A 20,000-nucleotide genomic window follows, 5' to 3' on the forward strand; every position below is an offset into this window, starting at 1 on the left:
TTTTCCTTTTTTTCCCCCTTTTTGCCAGCAGCCATAGTCCTTTGCAACTCAAATTACGCTAGTGTCACTGCTAGTGTTTCTACAATGTATATCCCCATTATGCATCCTGAAGATGCATCGAAGTGGATCATAGTTTAAGAGGATCCTTAATCCGTCTAATAGACAGGTTAAGAATTCCAAACGACGACATGGAAGTCAGCAACAACAACTTTGCGCTACATCTTTTTTTTTCGTCTTATAACAGAACTTGAACAAACGGTTTTTTGAGCAAACATTAGCAAACCCTTAGATTACACATGAAGGAGTTTGAGATCTACGACGGTGATGGTCGACGAAAACGTCACCTCGAAATATAACTTGGCTCTGTCACAAGTCTTTGGCGATTATTCGATTCAGTCTCGTTCACGTCCTACAATATGGGCAAAGTATCCTAAAATAAATTGGTACGAGCTGTTTTAGAGTGAAAATAAAGGATGAAAGATTCTCTGTTGCATGCTTCCGTAACAGCCGTCAAAACCTCAAATTTGTTGATTTCACGTCATCGTTATGCAGAGAACATGCATGCTTGCTAACTGATCCGTGCTGCACGTGCAGCACGATTATTTATGTTTTTTAACCAATGATATTAGTTGTGGTTACACACGCCTTGGGTTTGAGGCCTACCGGAGGATAAATGGCTTGGGTTTGGTTCAGCTCAGGTTTCATGTTACCCTTGGGATGCGGTTATGTAACCCTAGGAAATAACCCTGGTACAGTTTCGGTCTAGGGAAAGCGGTTACACACAAAAACGTCCTTGTCCGTGGGCAAACGCTATTTACCCATGGGTAAAAGGGCTAGTGTAACCACAACTGAGAATAGCTGTGGTTACCGTTAGTCCTTTTACCCATGGGTAAATAGCGTTTGCCCACGGGCAAAAACCCTTTTTTGTGTGTAACCGCTTTCCCTAGACCGAAACTGCCCTCGGGGTATTTCCATGGATATATCAAAAACGACAAAAGAACTTCCCATGACAGTTCCTGAACTGCAAAGTACAGTTTATCTGCTCCCTGAGGTGGCTTGGCCAATCATAAAGCAGAACTGTAGCTAATACACGAAGATCCCTATTTACTATCAATTGTACCCTATTATTTTACCCTGAGGGGAGTCTTTTACTGTGTAACCGCATCCCCAAGAGTAATAGGAAACCTGAGCTGAACCAAACCCACGCCATTTACTCTCCGGAAGGCCCCAAACCCAAGGTGTGTGTAACCACAACTATTCAGGGGCACCCAAAGTCAATTTTCGGAAAATATCTGTTCGGAAGACGATTTGGGATCTAGAATCTTCGTAACATTTGTTGAAAATTTCTTGCTTGCCTGCCTGTCCTAGGATTTTCGAACATCTAAAACATGGTATAATTGCCCATTTTTAACGGATTTTTACCCTACACAACAGGCGCAGTACAAGTTTTGCTCCAACGCTGGCCACCGACGAACAACGGATGATAAGTAATAATACGTCTGGTGATCAGTAAAGACGTCTATTTCCATTTTTGGGGAAACAAATTGTTCCTTTTTACTTGTGTTTGGACACTTGAGGTCCTTACCTTTTCCATGCAAAACCCGGAAATTCCGGTCGAAAAGTCGATCCATTTGGAGCGTTTCAGAAATTCAGCTGGGCAATTAATCGTCTTAATCGGCTTAATTATTCTTGTTTTTGTACTTTCAGGTCATAATGGATTACTTTTTATGTCAATCATTTCCCGCTAGGACAACATGCTTTGTTTAGTACTTATGCCTTAAATTTCCGGGTGGTGGTTTGTGTATTACGAAGCGCTTTAGAATTAATTGTGCGCTTAAAATGCCTCAAACACAAGTTTCCCCAAGTCAAAGAAGTAAAAATTATGATAATGGTTAATGAACGTTCTTTATTTCGACGAAACAAGTCACTGGAATATAAAGAGAAGGTCGATATGATAGGTTCGTAATCGTAAGTTGTGATTGTTTCCGAACAGATAAATATCTGACCACAGAGAAATCTCTAAATTGAATGCAAAACACGAGGAAACCTCCTGAGTCATCAAGAATGGTTCAAGTGCTCTTTCAATGAATAAGAAATGCACTTGACGAAACAATTTAAATTTAATCCCTCAATCCCTGAACTTTCACTCGCTCAGCGACTTAATTTCACCGCATCGAAACAACTTGCTATAAAATTGGGCCAAATGTTTCTGTTTTGAGCAGCGTTTTTAATTGAGTGTCGCAATGTCAAATGGAAGGAGATTTTTCTGGCCAATCACAACTGAGTCCGACGATCAAATGAGCCAATCGCAACGTATGGCTAATGAATGTTGCAGGCAGTAAGCGCGGGAGATTCGCGTGCAGCCTGCACTAAACGCGGGAAAACCCGAAATTGGAATCTGGCCGATATTGTTTTCTCAGGAAGGAAGTACTACGCTGAAAAATGGACCGTAACAAAGAACATAGGATACTTTGAATAGTACAAGGCAGAGACTTTTGCGGAAGGCAAAACAGATAAAGTTGCAAGTAGGACCTCGGTCTCTCCATTTTTGTCTCAAAAGCCTTGAGGGAACTCTTCTCGCTGGGTAAGAAAGTTTGTTATATGCATTTTGATATGCCACATTAAGTTTACATTTGCCGTTTTACTTTCGTGCTGAGTTCAGTCAAATGATTCTTCATTTTATGCTCCTCGCTCAACGGTCTTCAGTAGAAAGCTGGTCTTTTGTTTTTCTTCGTTTATAGCAAACTGAGGAAGAATTTTTGTTTGTATTCCGACTTGGAAGCCAAGGGGAAATTAGCTCGCCTGGAGTCATATTTATTAGTCAGAACATTCAGTCGCTTGCAGTTCATTCTTTCCGTGTGCTGCCAGCGTAGCTAAGTACAAGGACTTGGCACATTTACTTTCATTCGAAGTCATTTCGAAATTGGACAATTACTTAAAATTACAGCTGCATTTTCATTTTAATGCTTGGTAATTTTTGTTGTTCTTGATGAATGGGAACGCTTTACTTCTCAGAAAATTTAAACTCGCAAATCATGCTTGATCGTGCTCTTCTTATAAGACCATCCTGGAATTTGCCTTTTTTCCATACTATGGAAGCGTTGTCTTGAGAAAGCCTTCCACAAAGGGCAGCGGACATTGTATCTAGGGGACCATCAGCTCCGACAAGTTGTTATTGTGTTGCCATTTTATTTATCCTCGGGGTCATTGACGGCAAAATTGAAACGAGTTTCAAAGAAAAACTCCATGGCGACGAAAGGAGGTTATAATTTGTTTTTTTCATTGTCTATTGTAAAGTATTATTTACGATCGAAGACTGAGTGAAAAGATCAAAGGCTAGCCTCGTTACAACGTCCAGATATGCGTCATCAGCAAAGGCTCCCCGTCGGGAGGGGTCCTTGCGCCCTTTCGCCTGAGGGCAACACTCGATTTTGCCTATTTTGTCAGCCAGCACATAAGTGATAAATCCGATCGCGAATGTGATAAATTAATGCTAAACTGATAGAGACGCAGATACCTCATAGCATTCCTAAAAAGACCATGTTTAAAGAAAGACTTCACACATGTCAGTAATTTCCGCAATGTCTTCTATTTATCAAAATATCTTAGAGACTCATTTCTTTAGACGGTTGCACAGTAGGGTCTTAAAAAGTATGAAATCCAATGAATTGTGCTTAATCTGAAAAAAAGAGACCGCCCACTCGGAACTGATCTTAAAAACGGCAGTGTTTACAAGCAGATTCGCGAAAAATTGAAACAGTTTCTTGAAACGTACTCGAACAGTTAAGATTATAAGAGATGTTTGTCACCTGACGCTGATATCATCTTTTTCCTACGACCCGATTTCCAATCTAGAAATTTCTCTGTCAAAATAGTTTCTATGTGCTTGTTACATATAGTCTTGCACGTGGCTTGACTACACACTTTAACATGTGACGAAAGCCGTTTACCTTAATATTGATTCAGAAGTTTCGAAACACATGCAGCCAGTCTAGCACAGGTTGAAATTTTAATCGCACGGCCTTAACTACATCCTCAAGTGTGTTAAGAGATTCGATAAAGGCTTAAGTGCGGTTTTTCAGTGTATATTATTTTTGCAATTGCAAACCGACGGCCTAGTTTACACGTTATTCACGCCTTATTGATCTTGAGGCATTTGTTGTTTGGTTCAGTTCGCGTGGGAGCGGCATTTTTTCACCTTAAAACATTTGGGAATGATATCATCCACGACATGTATAAAATGTGTAAATTCTTGCAGCAATAGGCAGTCTGGCCGAGTGTTACGTCAGTGAAACATTGCTGTAAGTGTTCCACCTCACAAGAAAGGCAAAGCAGGAGCTCCTTGAAGCAAAACAGGGGAAATAGAATTTTTTCGTACAGTGTCTGAAAGCCAAGAATTTTTAGAGCAAGGTTTGTGAGTATATTTATTGCCTTTTTCCTGTGTTCGTCATGGTCGTAACAGCAGCTTTACTTTTGAGAAACGTTTAAGTTACGGGAACATTTACTCATGTTGTAACTGAACTGAAATTTTACCTGAATTTTTTCTGTTGCCAGAAGTAAATTTACAAATGAAACAAAGCAAAAGAAAAATTCAAAAATTGTGCTGAATGCGATGACTTGTGCAACAAACAAATCCTCGGATAAGAAAGTCCTTGTTATAACGAAGGATATTCTTGAGCCGGGTCAGGCACTTACTGACACTAAAATGTACAAGAAAAGATTCGCGTCAAAGTTAACGAAATAAGATGCGCGATTCCGCGATACTTTGTTATACTGCAATTTCCTCCTTTAGAAGGCGTGCAGATGCGTCAACTATAATTCACTGTAATGCCAGTTGAGAGCGGGCTCGCAGTTAAAAAGGATAACACTCCGTTATCGAACCAACGCCGCCGTGTAAACGTGATTAATGTGTACCAAAAATGGTTGTCGAAACTGAGCTGCTCATTGGGAAAACATGACTGAAAAAAGAACAAGAAATAAAGCGCACGTTTGGAAGCAAATTTTGGATAAGATTACAATTTTTCATTGATTTGTTTGTTTATCATCAGTTTAGTGTAAGTGAAATTGTATTTGGATAAACTTTGAAGGCGAATTTATTTGAGTGTCCTCTTATCATAAGTTCAAAGCCCTTCGTTTCTTTAGAGACCTTTAGACTATTAAGGTAAGAGCTGGTGCTTGACTGGGCTTTATATCATTATAGCTGTCTCGTCTGTGTTTTCAAAAAGTATGAAAGGCTTTCACCTGAAGTAACGACAGCTTTTTGTAATGTTATCTTTCGGCAAAAAGTTCCACCTTCTTCAATGCTTGTTTCAGAAGCTAATTAGTCATACATTATAGGACTAGGGAATGGAAGGAATGAAGAAATTTAAGTGACAAGCTCGGGTTCTATTTGTCGAAAAAAACAGTCATTATCAGGTCAAATCTAGTCGAGTATTTCATATTTCACTGAAGTAATGAGCACATTATTTCCTGAGGTGACATAACTACGTAGATTTCACTATTTCCTGACAACATTTTTTTTTTCTGAAATTGTCCACAATTTTTTTCTTCAACTATTCAATATACGCGTTTTAACCTTTGCAATTAGTTTTTGAAAAACCCGATAAGATTAGTCCAGCGGGGCGTGGCGCGAGGGAGGGGCGCAAAGTACCGTTTGGTTGGGATAGGGGCAGCAAACCGTATAAAGTTCCAGTTTGTTCTTTAACTCAAAGAAGAGTCACCGTCCCCCGAGCTCCCTTCACACCAAGGTAAATGACGCAAAGTGCATATTACAGTCAGGCATCTTAATTAAGCAATGCATCCTTCTAACACTTTGGCGAAATGAAATTGAGTGTGTACCTTCAAAATTTTGGTTCTTCTATCACGATGTTGGTTCTTGTTTACCAACAATGATTAAATACGTTATTTGAAATGAAGGAAGTTCTAGGTCTGATATTGAATTGCGTTCTTGTCTTGATGGCTAATAGCGAATTTATATTTGAGGCCTCGAAACCTCTTAGTCGCAAAATAATCTGCATGACGTAATACCCGTTTCCTTTTGCGAAGTGCCTAATGACGAATGCACAAATTTAGTTTACTTCTCGCCCTTACGTTTATTATGAACGAGATGAATGTTGAATTTAGTTATGAGAAAACCAGCCGTTCAGGCAATCACCACAGATACCAAAACGAAATTGTTGGATCAGAAAACTGACATTTAATTTACTTATTTGTTTTATTTTACTGTCCTCACTAAATATCGGGTGAGTACTTGCTCGACCCACCGAGTTTAGAAAGAAGAGCACATTGGCTTTTTTTTAGCAGTAAGCGGTAACCGACTCAGAACTAACGGTTAAGTGTATTAACATTCATCAGGTGCCTTGAGCCGATTTAATCCAAATATCGGGGGAAAACATTTCCAATCCCGAGGCGGAAATCCGTTCGAATTTTAAGAACTCCTTTGCCAGTGACCTGTCAATGACTAACCTGTACTGTCTGAAATATCCTTTCTTTTTGCTGTCCTCAACTGAAATTTAGTGAAGAGGTCGGTATTTTGTCGATGCATTCTAAAACAATTTTCTGCTGTCAACACATACCGTTAGATCATCGAACGGGATGTGTCTTCGTTCAATATACTAACCATAATGAATCAGTTTGCTGCGGTGTAAGATATTGGCTATTGACTCATATATTTTAAATGCGACAGTGTTTGAAATGATTCCCAAGACTTGCCGGTCTTTTAGTTCGCGTGTTAATTACACACGGTCAGATGTGGGAACACTGACGCCATAAAAAACCACATTTTTTGACTCAGCGTCAAATTTCTGCTCTGATTGCAAAGCGGTGAAAAACCGCAAACGCACTTATCGTTTTAAAAATGGCCATAACGGCTCCATGCGATCAGAATTCCGAGGTGACGGGTTTTAAAATAATCGAAACCAGTGGTTATGCATGAAGTTGTTTCCCCTTTCGTTTTCTCCGATCTCCTTCCTGTTTGCCAACATTTTTCCGGAAAGACAAATGAATAAGTGGTTTGTGGGGAGGTCAGAAACAGCATGAGTCAAGGAAACTAAAAATGACTTTACCATAAAAAGAAGTGAGAAAGCGGCTCACGCTAAGGAGGACCCATTTATTAAGGCTCGACGTTTTTTTTCGCGTTTCCGACAACAAAGTTGTCAAGTTTCGTGCTTTTTGCGGTGGGTTTGTATTGGACTTGTCCGAAGGAGTACCAATTTGTTGACCTGTTGCAAACTTTGTCTTATGAAACGGAACTTCATAAACTTTTATATAAAACAAGCGAACTTAAAAACCAATATACGAAATCAGTTTCGCTTCATCAAAATTGACGCACCTTTGAAGGCGGAAAAAAAGAAAATCTAAGATCTTTGACAAAGCTTTAAACTTATTTTAGGGCTAGGGTCAGGTTTTGTTTTTCAAGCCCATTTTTCTGCGAGTTTAAACTTGCATCGCTGCATTTTCTGCCTGCATAAATTAGTTAAAAATCAAACTGGTCTAAATCTCGTTGTATTAGCAACGCATTTACCCGATTTTCGAGTCAGTATATTATGGGTGCAAATGTTCCTCCACTAACAGTTGACTTAAACTTTTTTTCTGATTTGCACTCGTAAAATACCGCCACTTCTAGACCTGTTTGTCGAAGAGATTTCTTTATCGGGAATGACTTGGGCATACACGGAAGAAACCTATGGATTTACGGTTACTAGATTGAGTGCTTAGTCTATCATTGAGCTTTGGCAACTTGGCCAAGGTTCACGGGAAGTACGTCTCGCAACACATAAATGTGTGAAGGTGGCATTCTCACTTGTAAATTGGCATCAGCTGAACTTAACTGGTAGCAAAGAGGTGCAAAATTTCCACACTATGATCTGGTTAAACCCTTAATGGAATAATTGCCGTTAATGAAGTGTAGATTATCAAATACGAAAACGAGCAACGCCAGCAAAAACATGAGTCTCTCAAAAAAGAGCATTGTTTTGAATTTCGCGATTATTTTAACTCGGTAACATTGTAAAATGAGGGAGAAACAAACGTTAATTTGCTTTTACAGCCTTAGAAGGGAAAGTGTCTTTGATTTGGCTATTTCGCTGTTTCTTGTTTCACGGAACTGCAAAGGTATAACGCATGAACAGAGTCGTTATTGCCTGTTTGCGGGTGATCCTGCTGGAATTTCCGCTCTCGTTCGAGACCTTCTTGATCAAACACCGGCACCGCCTAAAACCACTCTCTAAGAGCAGCCGAGCGAAGCTTACCGACGATCCAAGGAAATAGTATTCAAATCTTCAAGTACAATCCGCGTTCAATTCCCGTACATTTTGGGGTGCCTTGCATTGTTTCCTAAACTTCTTGTATCTGTGACAACAGAGCGTTTCTCGCTAAAACTACTCAGTGTGGATGCGACATTGGTGGTGACTGAGTGTTTGTTTTCTTTTTCAGTCGAACCGACAAGCCGGAAATGAATTATTGGCATAATGATGCCTGAAAAGTCATTAGTCTCCATGCTGTTGTAAAAACATCAATTCTGTTATAAAATATCGTCGCCCAAACTTATTGTTAATCAAATCTGTCATCAAGCTTCTTATAGTGTCTTTACATTGCTTGGCCCTTTGCGATAATTCAGAGCACGCAACACTAAAGATCAGCAAGTTTCAAACTTTGCTGCCTCGAACTTTCCTCAGCTGCCATCAACACATCTCTAAGCTGGACCATTTGTTCCCTTCATTGGTTTATTTTCCTCAAACAAATGCATTCTAATAGGAACCTGATTTCTGGTAATTGCGATAGGTGCCAGAATTTCAAGTGCGCAATGCTAAAGATAAATTTGTGATTTTCATCACTCGACGCGAAATTTTGGTTTTATGGCGGACTAAAACCAATGTAGAATGTACTGCAACAGGCGAAAGAGTTAGTGGAAACGTCTCGTCGACGAGACTGTATGATACAAAATCGGGCGAAACCATTGAAGACAATGACTGCCATAAAGAGTTCGAAGGACAATTCTTGTCGATCCAAACGTTCTTTTTATGCATCGGAGTTTAAGTTATTGTTTCTTTTTAGTATACAAGATAAGAGGTTGTTAGGATTCTTAAGATAAACGAAGACAACAAAGATACTACAACATTTGTTCCTGAAATCTTTACTTCTGGAGAATCGAACGACATAATCACGTTGTTCTCAGGCAAACATTGCTTAGACTATTGATTTCAAAAACAATACGTAATTATTTCTTTTACCCAAAAGATTTCGCATTTGGTAGCGTGATCTTCCAACGATTAAACGTATTTATCAAAATATTTATTTTATTTAGTCCTCTCGAAGAGAAAAGAACAAGCTGGGTGTAAGTGTCTTTGATTGTCTACAAGCACGGGGAATTGCATAATGAAAATATAGATTAATTGTATCTGCACGGGTTTTAAGTTTCTTGGAGTCTCATCTGAAAGTGCTTGATTCTCATTGGAAAAAAATTACATGTCGCAAAAGTCTTCAATTGCACATTTTTAATGCAACCGATTAACTCCCAAGACAGATTTGTTTGAATTACAGATAAGTTAAATTTGGGTCAATTCGGCCTTCAAAGCGTTAAATCCCATCCGCTATGAAGGATCATCGTAACCTCGCGTCACGACTTGTCTTGTTTTTTTGTTTTGAAAGTATCTTCTTCATTTTCATAGTAAACAGTCCTTGCTGTTTAAAGTTCTCAGAATGCCTGCACGCTTTCACCAAGCCGTCAACAAAATTCTTGTCGAAAAGCATTCCAGTTAGGTCCCCCTTCTAATTTTGAACGCGTGCTCGCAATTTCCCTTGTGGACAAGCAGATGACAGTTATTCCATTTAATCTCGTCAAAACTGCATGTGACCAGTGTTAATTCAATAACCCTACAAATCCCGGTTTAACAAGTAAAAGCTGAGTCATGCAATGTGGTTCTCAAATGGTAGCAAGTCGTTAAAAATCTTAAGTGCCTCAATTGCAGCTGTGAAACCTGGTTTTCTTCATTCACCTGAATTTATTTTAGTCCGACTCTTCAACTTCCCCCACATACCGAGTTGAGGAACTGACATCAAACTTCATTTGTCACTCCATGAAATAAAGGGTGTTTGAACTGCAACTTGGATTATCTTTGCCTCAAGGCATAAAGCTGTGTTCTTTGTAAATTGCATCTGATGTATTTACTTACAGATGTCATTTATCACTTGTGGGATGCCTACAGGCTGCCGTCATGCTTAAATTATGGGAGTTGTCGCGCCTGGCTTGAACAATACCCAGTTATAGTAATCAAAACTTCTTATCCTTCTTTCAGTTAGCTGGAAAGGCCTTTCCATAATGATGGCACGAAGATATGCGTTGATGCTAGTGCTGTCCTTTGCCGTGATCTCAACTGAATCCAAGCCCGCTCAACATCGTGGAAACCATGAATATCAAAAGCATGTGAGTTAATTGTATTTCATTATCGATTTTTGAAGGACACTTCCCCTATTTGGTGCCGAGCCACCTTCAAAGCAATGAATATGGCAAAGGATGAAATGTTGAGTGAGATACCTAACTGTGTAAAAGCAAACCTAGATTACGACTGTCAAACATTTGCTTTTGGTCAAGTTGATTTTCAGATTTCTGTATCGGAGCTACAGCGGTACTTTAATTGACACTTTTCAAACAATGAATAGGACATGCACTTAAAAGTACAAGTCATCGTTTCATTTGCGTGTGCAACTGCTTAAATTCTTTACGCGGGAGAGGCCAAAATTCATTATTTTCTAGGTCATTCTAAAAGAAAGTAAATATCGAAGGTGATAGTTACGCGGGTTTCACCTAACAGCTTGAAGCACCTCGGCATCAAGACGTCCCTTTTTTATCAGCCTTTGGTTCAGTGCAAAAAAGCACCCATTGAGGTTGACCTAAACCGCCACACGGCGTCAATGTCTGGATCGGAAAATCCCTGGAAATGTGTACGATTTAGCTAACAGTTCTTTAGTACTTTACCTTTTCGCATTAACTTTTTTTCTTTTTTGGAACATTGAGATATATCGTTAAGTGTAGTCATTCCAATGGATTGAAAGCTACCTGAGCAGTGTTTAGTGGTGCTGCTCATTATGCTCCTAGTTCGTGTGGTGGTGCTCATTGTTTTGCTCAAAGATGTTCCAACTTTACACCCATGGGTAAAGTGCTAAACTAATTGTAAAGAACTCTAAACGAAATCCTCAACATAAATTGGACCATTCAAAAACTGCTGCGCAGCACTTTTCTGTGATCGGTGGTGAATTCGAAGATTATTCTGCTCTAGTTGATTTCAACTTTGAACCTGGTTTTTATAAGCGACGCAAGCATACACCTAGCTTATTTCAAAATGGCTACCATTTTAGCATTCTTGCCTCGTTTAAGGCCGGTTTAAAATTCTTGAAGAACGAGCCAAAAAGGGCCAATTTGCAAGCAAACGAATGAATACTAAAATGGCGATCATTTTGGAATAAGGTGTATAAGCAGTAGCATCATATTTGAACGTCTTTAGTGTCCTTTGTCTTCACAAAAGGTGCTAATTATCCAAACGCAGCTGAGTTTGCGTGCGTTTATGGTGCTTATGCTTGCGTCGCTTGAAAAAACAGCCCTAAGAGTTTTTATGGAATAGTCCTCAAGAAAAGTCAAATAAGAAGTATTTTCCCGTGGTGTTCCTTGTCTTCTATAGGTGATTTTACACCATATCGTTAAAGTAAAAATCATTCAAGTGTTCATTTGCCCGAGTAACATGGTTACGAATCATTTAAGATAAAGAGACTATGCGTTGGAATGTGCAAAAGATTGATATCGATTTGTTCCATCAATTGGAAATGGCGATAAAGTTATCGTGGATATCCTCAACAAACTTCGACAAATGCGAGATCAGGTTCTGTGGGAGATCAGACCGGCTGGACATCGAAGATGAAATTTCAAGAAATAGCAATTTTAAAATATGTAAAGTATGTAAGATACCAAAGACCAAGCAAGTTTTTCTTTTCAAAACCGCCGGAAGGTCACCTAGTTTATTCCTGTTCTTTCGTCAGTGCTCCAAGGTTCGCGGAAAGCTGTGTCGCTTGGACATTGAGTGCGCATGCGTTAATCATCACAACACGACGCTCATCTGCAACTCTGAGGGAAGATGTGGGGCACCAAACCGCACCAAGCAAAACCCAAGAAGAACCATTCAGAGCCAACTGGTAAGCTGTATAACCTTTGGATGCCTGTCATTGTTGAAAAATGTGACTCATAACTTGTCTGGTTACCCTGAGGTGCGAGAATACAATAAAGCTAGAATAAATAGACATTGTTTGGAGACATCTTTAGGAAATCTATTATTATACGATAAAAATAACTCAAGGTTTTGGGGTTATATAACAAAACAGTAGTTCGATGCTAATTGTGGAAACTACAAATAAACGTAAAGTAGATGAAATCCGATGTAAACCTAAACTGCAATGAATTATATGGAAAATTCCCATTGTTTAGACATCTTATAAGTAAGTAAGTACGTAAGTAAGTAAGTAAGTATCACTATATACCCTCGGATTTTTCGAGTAGCTATAGTTGCTAATATCTCCGAGTATTGAACAGAACAACTTTTAAGAATCCCAACTGGCCGGAGGCAAACTAGTTGGCTATTTACAAGCGCAGCCAGGAAATTGAAGCAGGGACTACTAGGAACTAATTCAACGAGTGGTCAGAACGAGTCTTGAACCCGGGATCTCCGGATCTCAAGACCAGCGCCCTAACCACTGAGCCACACTGCCTCTCTAATGCATCTGAGCATTAGCTTAGCCTCAGTATGGAAGTGGGTCCACAAATGGATAGAAAAAATGGTTGACCAAATTGGGAGTAGCCGGAGTATTCCGAAGAGCAACAAGGTTTCTCACCCGAGACAAAGAGAGGTGAGGTGTACTTATGGATCAATAGGAAAAGGAAATGCGCTCTTGATCACCTGTGTTCCACGCTCAGACAGAGATACCGTATTATCAACGCCGCAGATGGAAGGCAAAGTGCCAATAAACGCTGCCCTAGAATAAGCGCCGCACCCAACCAGAAGAAAGCGGCGTTTGTTCGAGGATTGTAAGAAAAGAACAAGTACGCGTTACAACCTAGTAATCTAAACAAGCCTTGGAAATTCATTTTTCCTCTGTGACAGTGTTTTTAAGTTCGAGGTGGACATCAGTTGCACTGAGCTCTTTCATAAATCTCGTTCTTCAGAATTTTCACAATGTGCAGCAGGTTCCGTTGTTAAGGCCGACCTCTCTCTGGAACTTCGAACATGTTTCAGTTTTAATAATATTTACAGATGATCTACCGTAAATTGTTGTCAGTGATTTAGGAAATATGATTTTAAAAATAAACGCCGCATCGGGCGCGCTCACAATTTAATGAACGCCTCGGCATTTATCGAGTAAATACAGTAATGTAAAATGGCGTCTTCCGATAGGATTGTCCATGTTTAAGGTCTGATTTGACGCCGGGTTCGTCCTCCGGATGTTTGTGGTCGCCCTGTTTCCTTACTATAATGTTTGTTTATTCAACTATGCATGACAATATCTTTTTGCTGGGTATATTGATTCCTGCAATAATGTCTAGCTGCTTGTTTATTTGGCATTTCTTCATCCTAATCTGTTTAAGTTGTCTTGAACAATGATTTCAATTCTACGCGTCAATATCACGTTCTGATTTTGATAAACGTCTTGCACTTAAGTGATAGAAACCTTGTAGCATGTCATTGCACGGCAACATGTCAATTGGGAGTTCCCTTCAGATTCTTTTCCAAAGCGAATGCAAGTGGAAAATTTAGCGATGCACTTTATAATCCACCTCGCATTACTTTCCTGTGAATTTTTATAAGAAAACCCACTCGTTGTTTTACATTTAGTGTCACCGAATAGAGCAGGTATTGGTGGCATAGTTCTTTCTTTTTTTTCGGCAAGCTCCAAGCCCCGGAATGAGAGAAAAAAAGAGCGCTCCTTATAGAAATGCCAGATGAGGTACTCGTCGCATTTTGAAAACAACACGGAGAGGTAACAAAATCTCGTTTTGTCGCCGTGCACCAACAGCCATTGTAGCTTCCAATGACGTACTTGTGACGCAACAATTGAAAACTGTTAATTGAAAAGTGAAATGGTTTTTGCATAAGAAAATTAAACCTTATGAACTCACAAAGGTACCGCGACGACTCCATCGGTAGCTTTGTCGGAGTTTATTGCCCAGATTGGTGCTAATCCGGCCTCAAAACGGACAACGCCTAGCACCCCGTCATTATTGTGCCTTCCCCCCCCCCCCCCCAAGGTTTTCAAGCTCCTTCACCGATCAAACTTGTTGTCATTATTATACCTCCTCACCTCCCCGAAGGGTTTCAAGCTCCTCCTTCACTGATCAAATTTGTCGTTTGCAATGGATCGTCATTCTAGCCCTCTTTGTAGCTGCCTTTTTGTAGTCTTCTTCAGCCTTTAAGGGGGAGGCATTCATCTCTCAATTGTTTAAGGCTGAAGTAATCTTTTTTTTTTGTCCCATTTTTAGTGTTCCAATATTCGAGGCAAGTTTTGTGACGAGGACAGCGAGTGCGCATGCGTGAATCCCGACAACACAACGCTGGTCTGCAACCATTTTCGCAGGTGTGAGACTCTAAAAAAATTGGAGAAGATGATGAGGAAATTCGATATTCCCCGGATACCAGTGAGTTGAATCACTCAATACAGAGGCCAAGTTATTCATACTTATATTGGTCATGGTTAATCGAGGGACTGGTTACGAAACTCTCAATTAACAGTTCTGTCGCGATCGATATTGAGTGCACAAACTGTTGTTTCCGGTTTGCTAGTTAACAGCAAATAAATTAATTGAAACATTTGATCAGTTATTTTCTCGAAATAGGCTGTATTTTGCGCATGGTAAAGGCCGATACAGCGAACAAAACCATGAAACAAACAAACTTGTTGAGTTTCATAACCATGATCCAAATATCAACCATGTACTGGTTTTATGGCGACTATGATACCTTTGCAATTGTTTCTTAAGTGATCAGATGGGTATTAAGTAGTGGGTATGAAACGAAAAAAGTTGCAGAAATACAATGTCTCCTCCGGGAAGAAATCCTTCAGTTTTACTGATTTAGCCACACCTCCCTGTGGCCCCACATGCCCACCCCCGAGGAGGCATGTGCACTGATAAGATAATAAACATAGGAAACGAAAGTTTCCAACCAAAAAACTAAGTTGCTTTAAATCAACTTCAGTCTCTTAACTTTAATGACCAAATTTTCAATCTCGAATATTGCATTTCTAGCTTCCGAATTGGCTCACTCAATCTCGGTTATGAGCTCATATACTGTAATGACCTTATATGGAAACTGATTGCGTCCGTCGTTTTGTAAAAAACTGAGACAACCTCCTCACGTTTTGTAAGTAAAACAGTTGAGAATTTAATGAAAATTTAATAAAACAGTTATTCCATTCGGGCTTATTGGATATGAGACTGGTCATACACCCTATTCCAAAATGGCCGCCATGTAAATATTCTTTTGTTTTTATTCAAATAAGCCCTTGATGCCTCGTTCTTAAGCTTAAAATTCAAAAGAATATTTTATCTTGAACGAGGCAACGAAGGTGTTTCCGCATAAATCAGCGGCCATTTTTGTATAGCCAACTCAGCGCTGCATGCCTCATGGAATAATTGTTAATTATCCGTGTTATGGCATGATCTGACGTCAGGCTTATATCGACCGGATGTTTTTTGTCGCCCTACTTCTTTCTTATAACGTATTAAGTCATCTAAAACAATGTTATCTGTCCGGAAAATTAGTTCCTCAAGTATCATGTAGAGTGTTTATATAAGGTTTTTGTGGACTTATCGACCTCATTTCGAATCTATCGTCGATTTTTGTGGCCACAACGGTATCGATTTTGCTTTGTCTGCGTCAATGAATTAGTGCGAATTAAGTAGCTGAAGCCAGGAGAACGCAGACAGAAATGCGAAAGTAAAAACCATGAGATATTATGGACAAAGAAGATGCCGCTTCTTGATGTCTCGTAATCGCCGCCCTCGTTGTTCAAACTACAGTAGCAACTGTGAGAACGTTATCTTTAAATATAAATTCCCGTTGTTTTAAGCTGTTAAATGAGTGTTAGGTCTCTAAGAGTGAAATTGCTCACAGCAGTAGCGTTTGGGAAGAGAAGCCTGGATTTTTTAGTCAGAACCTGCAAATTTTAAGTATATCACAACGTTACATTTTCAGAGCTTCTAGAGAATGAAGAGCTGTTACTTTCTTCCCCAACAAAACCTAATTGTTAGAAATCAACAGTCCAATACCCAATAGTAAGAATCTGGTAGCAGGTTTGTTCCCATCAGCGTCAAAAAGTGTCTATTTTTAAACCACGTTTTGCGGGAAAATAAACAATAGACCATATCGACTAACTCAATGTTGTACCCAATTCAAATCTCCCGGCGTTAAGGTTCTTTGTGGTATTTACATTATAACGTAGCATTCACATTTAAATGATATGGAAATACCTAGAACAAAACGCTTTATTCCCAAAGGGTTTGAATTGGATACAACATTTGTCTTTTGTTTATTTTCCCGCAAAACTTGTTTTAAAAAAAAACACTTTTCTAACGCTAAGGGCTTAGCCCTTTTCCTTCTAAGCCCCGATCTAATCGGGGAAAATGACGTAATGACAGTTCTGGCTGTTTTTCAACTCAGCGGTCTTTTCCCCCTAAATGTAAACGCGCGCATCGCGGACAAATCTTACTCTTGGGTGATGGACTCTTGTAGAAACACACGGATAATCTTCATTTAAAACATATTGTTTTGTGGCTTTCCCGTTACCGTCACTGTTTGCCTTCATTCGAGGACTGGGACGGCTACGCTAAGTATACGCGTACGTTTGCAGTTTCCATTTCGCTAGTTTTAGCAGCGAAAATTGAAAGTCAAGGAAATGTTTTTTTCAAAATTAATTTTGTGCAGCTGTACGCCCTTCGCAATTTTTCTCTTTCGTCCACTTTGCACAATATTGGCCAAGCATTTAATTTAAAAGGGCAACGTAGTTAAACCAGTCCACATTGATTTGTTTCCTTGCTTAAAGACATCCGTCCGTTTCAAGGCCTTTGAGGTCAGTATGTAAATTAATTTGACTTCTTACAAAAACTAACTGTTGGTTCCTGTTTTGCAGTGCCCACGAGTGTTTAAGGCATACTGCGAGGTGAACGCTAATTGTACCTGCAGCGAACATCCACTGATATGTGAAGACCGTGAATGTGTAAGGGAAAAAACGCACCAAACACTATAACAGGAATGCACCTCAAAGGAAAGACAGATGGCCTGCTTTTCAAGATGGCTCGAAGCTTTTGTCAACGGTGTCCTTGAAGAAGATCGTGTGTTCTGATGCACAGCAACCTCGCTAAAAGCACATATGACCTGTTGTCTACAGAGGCCAACATCAAAGTCCCTACTTGAAGAAATGAGCTGTAACATTTTGGTTATGGACACTGAGAGTGGAAAAGACTCACTTTAACTTCATAGACTCGCGCGGGTTAACTTGGAAATATTTAATATGGCTGCAAGATCACGAGGGATTTGCTTATTGCATAAAATGCTGTTAAAGGAAAATACTAAATTGAATATATTAATATAATGAAGTCAGGATTATCGTTGTTTTCAGGTTTTTGTTTTTTCGTACATACAAAAAGATCTAAAACGTTACCGCGTCGTGGATTTTGTTATTTATACACTTGTTGATGTACATAGCGAAAAGTACAAAAGAGGATGAGGTAAGAGAACGGATCCCCCATACTTAGATTCTTCCAATGATAGTTTTTTAAAATCTAAGTTTAACTAAGCAGCTAGTTTTAGGGAGGCACCTGATTGGCCAGTTGTAATGACGTAATGAAATTTAAAATATTCGAGGTATTGGGAGCGCGAACTTGAAATAGCTTTGCGAAACTAAAAATAGATTTGTAAAAACTGATGGAGCATGGGGATCCGTTCTCTTACCTAATCCTTTCTTGCCAGAGGTCATTTATTTTTGTTCCTGATCCAAAGAAGAGCACCCTCTGGATACGAGAATGCGTGTAGTTATATTAACAGCACAAATAGAGACTGTAAATTACACATATGAGAAATATTAGCTTTGATTGTTAATGATTTATCATCAATTTTTCACTGGACATAGTGTTTTGTTTCCTTGTTTCGGTGTCTAGTAATGTCCTTTTTCACTCTCTCACATTTTGGTTCAGCCAGTCAAGGGAATTCTTTGACTGAGCTCTACATCTCTACATTCACTCGAAGTGTGGTTCCCGAGGTTCGTTTTAAGTGATGAGCTCCTGGGTGAAATAATGAGCAACCCCTCCCCTCCCTATAAATAATAATAATAATAATAGAACTTTATTTAACGAGGGTGAAGCACAACAACAACCACAGCCTTCACCTAGTAAACTAGCATAGGCAAAGAATCCTTATCCTTTCCACTCCATTTCCCGATATTTAGCTTGCTGAGGTTTTCCCAAATATTGCAATGCTCGTACGCCTCTTGAATACTCTTGGATTTTCGGAGCCGTTTTTAAGAATGAGAAACTTTTTCAAATTATCAGTTAATTCGCTTCGTTTCCACATAGTCCTTGGATTTCAATCGAGCTGCATGCCATTAGGTTTTCCAGGTTGAAGGAGAAACCTTGCTACCTGAATGTCAGTCATATCTACGTCTTTGCTGGTCGATCACATTTATAACAGGATTTAGTCCTACAAAAGATCTATCTTGCGACAAAATGTAATGGTTGTCTGCACATCGATCCCAAGTAAACTAACTCGAGCATTTTTTTTCGTTATTTAAAGCTGAAAAGTCGTAGCGATTAGTTTTACCTCTCTAGGGTTCCCACCCTCAATGGTATGAAATGAGAGTTATGCTCCTTGATAATTTTTTATTTAAGGAGACAAAAATAGGCGTGGCTGGAGCCTTAACTATGTAACAACAATAACAGCTAACATTAACCCGGTGTCCCCGGTGTGGCCAACACATCACGCATGCGCAAAACCATTTCACCCGGTCGGTCTATGAATGGCATGTGAAGCTGCCACTTAAAGGGGTGCTAAACACACCCGCCTGGTATGTTAGCTACGCCATGCTGATGAAGCCCAAAAGGCCGAAACAGCTGTCCATGACTGCTAATTGACCGGGTGAAATGGTTGTGCGCATGCGTGATATGTTGGCCACACCGGGTTGGTGTTAGCGTGTGTCACCTTGCTTTTATTGTTGTTTATTATGTATACCGCGGAGGGTTAGGCTTAGGGCAGAAGATTTCATTTACCCGTGCGTTTTTTTTTTTGTTTTCTTCGATTTCCCTAACTTTGATACACCCCTGCTCGACTTTGGTGTAAAATGACCATTATCTGCTAACTTAACTGCCCTTTAAGTTGGCCACCTAACGTGTTTTGTTGTTTTCTAACTTTGTATTTTGTGTCAGGGTTTAATAAGAGAAACTTTAATGTGGTAAACACCATTGACATTCAATCAAACACAAAAGTACCCAAATATTTTAGAATCCACAATTGACCCTTTACTTTCTGTAAACGAAGAAAAAAAATTCAAATTGAACGAAGACCTCAATATGTTTTCAGGAAGAAGGGAACATGGCTAATTTGAACTGAGGAACCGGGTAACAAAGACAACATACATGTATCTTAGGGAACAAGGAAACATAAAATATTTGAGGGATCAAAAACCTGGAAACAAGTTTGGAAGTAATTTCGGGAACAAGAGAATGCAAGCAAAGTTTTAAAGGGAACAAGGTCTCCCCGCCAATCCACCGGGAGGGCCTCTTGAATTTGCAACACGTTCTCGCCCATGAATTCGTGATTATCCTGAATTGTTAATTTGCTTTGAATTGACTATATTCGTAAATTTTGGACACTGTGTCCCAGGACTTGTGGTAGAAGAGAAAGTAAAGATGTAATAAATCATCAGGAAAAGAAATCAAACAGCGGTTATAAACATTTTCATTTCATACTTGA

The 20,000-nt window shown here is 39.5% G+C and overlaps 1 protein-coding gene across 3 annotated transcripts in view; it reads left to right on the top strand.

Annotated features, from left to right (window-relative positions):
• The window catches only part of LOC138046871 (uncharacterized), a 23,879-nt gene extending 5,702 nt beyond the window's left edge, over window positions 1–18,177 (top strand). Inside the window, exons 2-6 of one of the 3 annotated variants that reach the window (XM_068893453.1) lie at window positions 4,259–4,410; window positions 10,296–10,423; window positions 12,031–12,183; window positions 14,519–14,674; window positions 17,167–18,177. In XM_068893453.1, the coding sequence (XP_068749554.1) occupies window positions 10,319–10,423; window positions 12,031–12,183; window positions 14,519–14,674; window positions 17,167–17,283 (531 nt within the window). In that variant the 5' untranslated portion in view covers window positions 4,259–4,410; window positions 10,296–10,318 and the 3' untranslated portion in view covers window positions 17,284–18,177. Of the gene's footprint in view, window positions 1–2,435; window positions 2,585–4,258; window positions 4,411–10,295; window positions 10,424–12,030; window positions 12,184–14,518; window positions 14,675–17,166 lie in introns of those variants that run through there. The other 2 variants (XM_068893454.1, XM_068893455.1) reach the window with 2 other exon arrangements.
• The last annotated feature ends 1,823 nt before the right edge of the window (window positions 18,178–20,000 follow it).

The sequence above is a fragment of the Montipora capricornis genome, chromosome 4 (genome assembly GCF_036669925.1).
Source record: "Montipora capricornis isolate CH-2021 chromosome 4, ASM3666992v2, whole genome shotgun sequence".
In the NCBI taxonomy this organism is placed as follows: Eukaryota; Metazoa; Cnidaria; class Anthozoa; order Scleractinia; family Acroporidae; genus Montipora; species Montipora capricornis.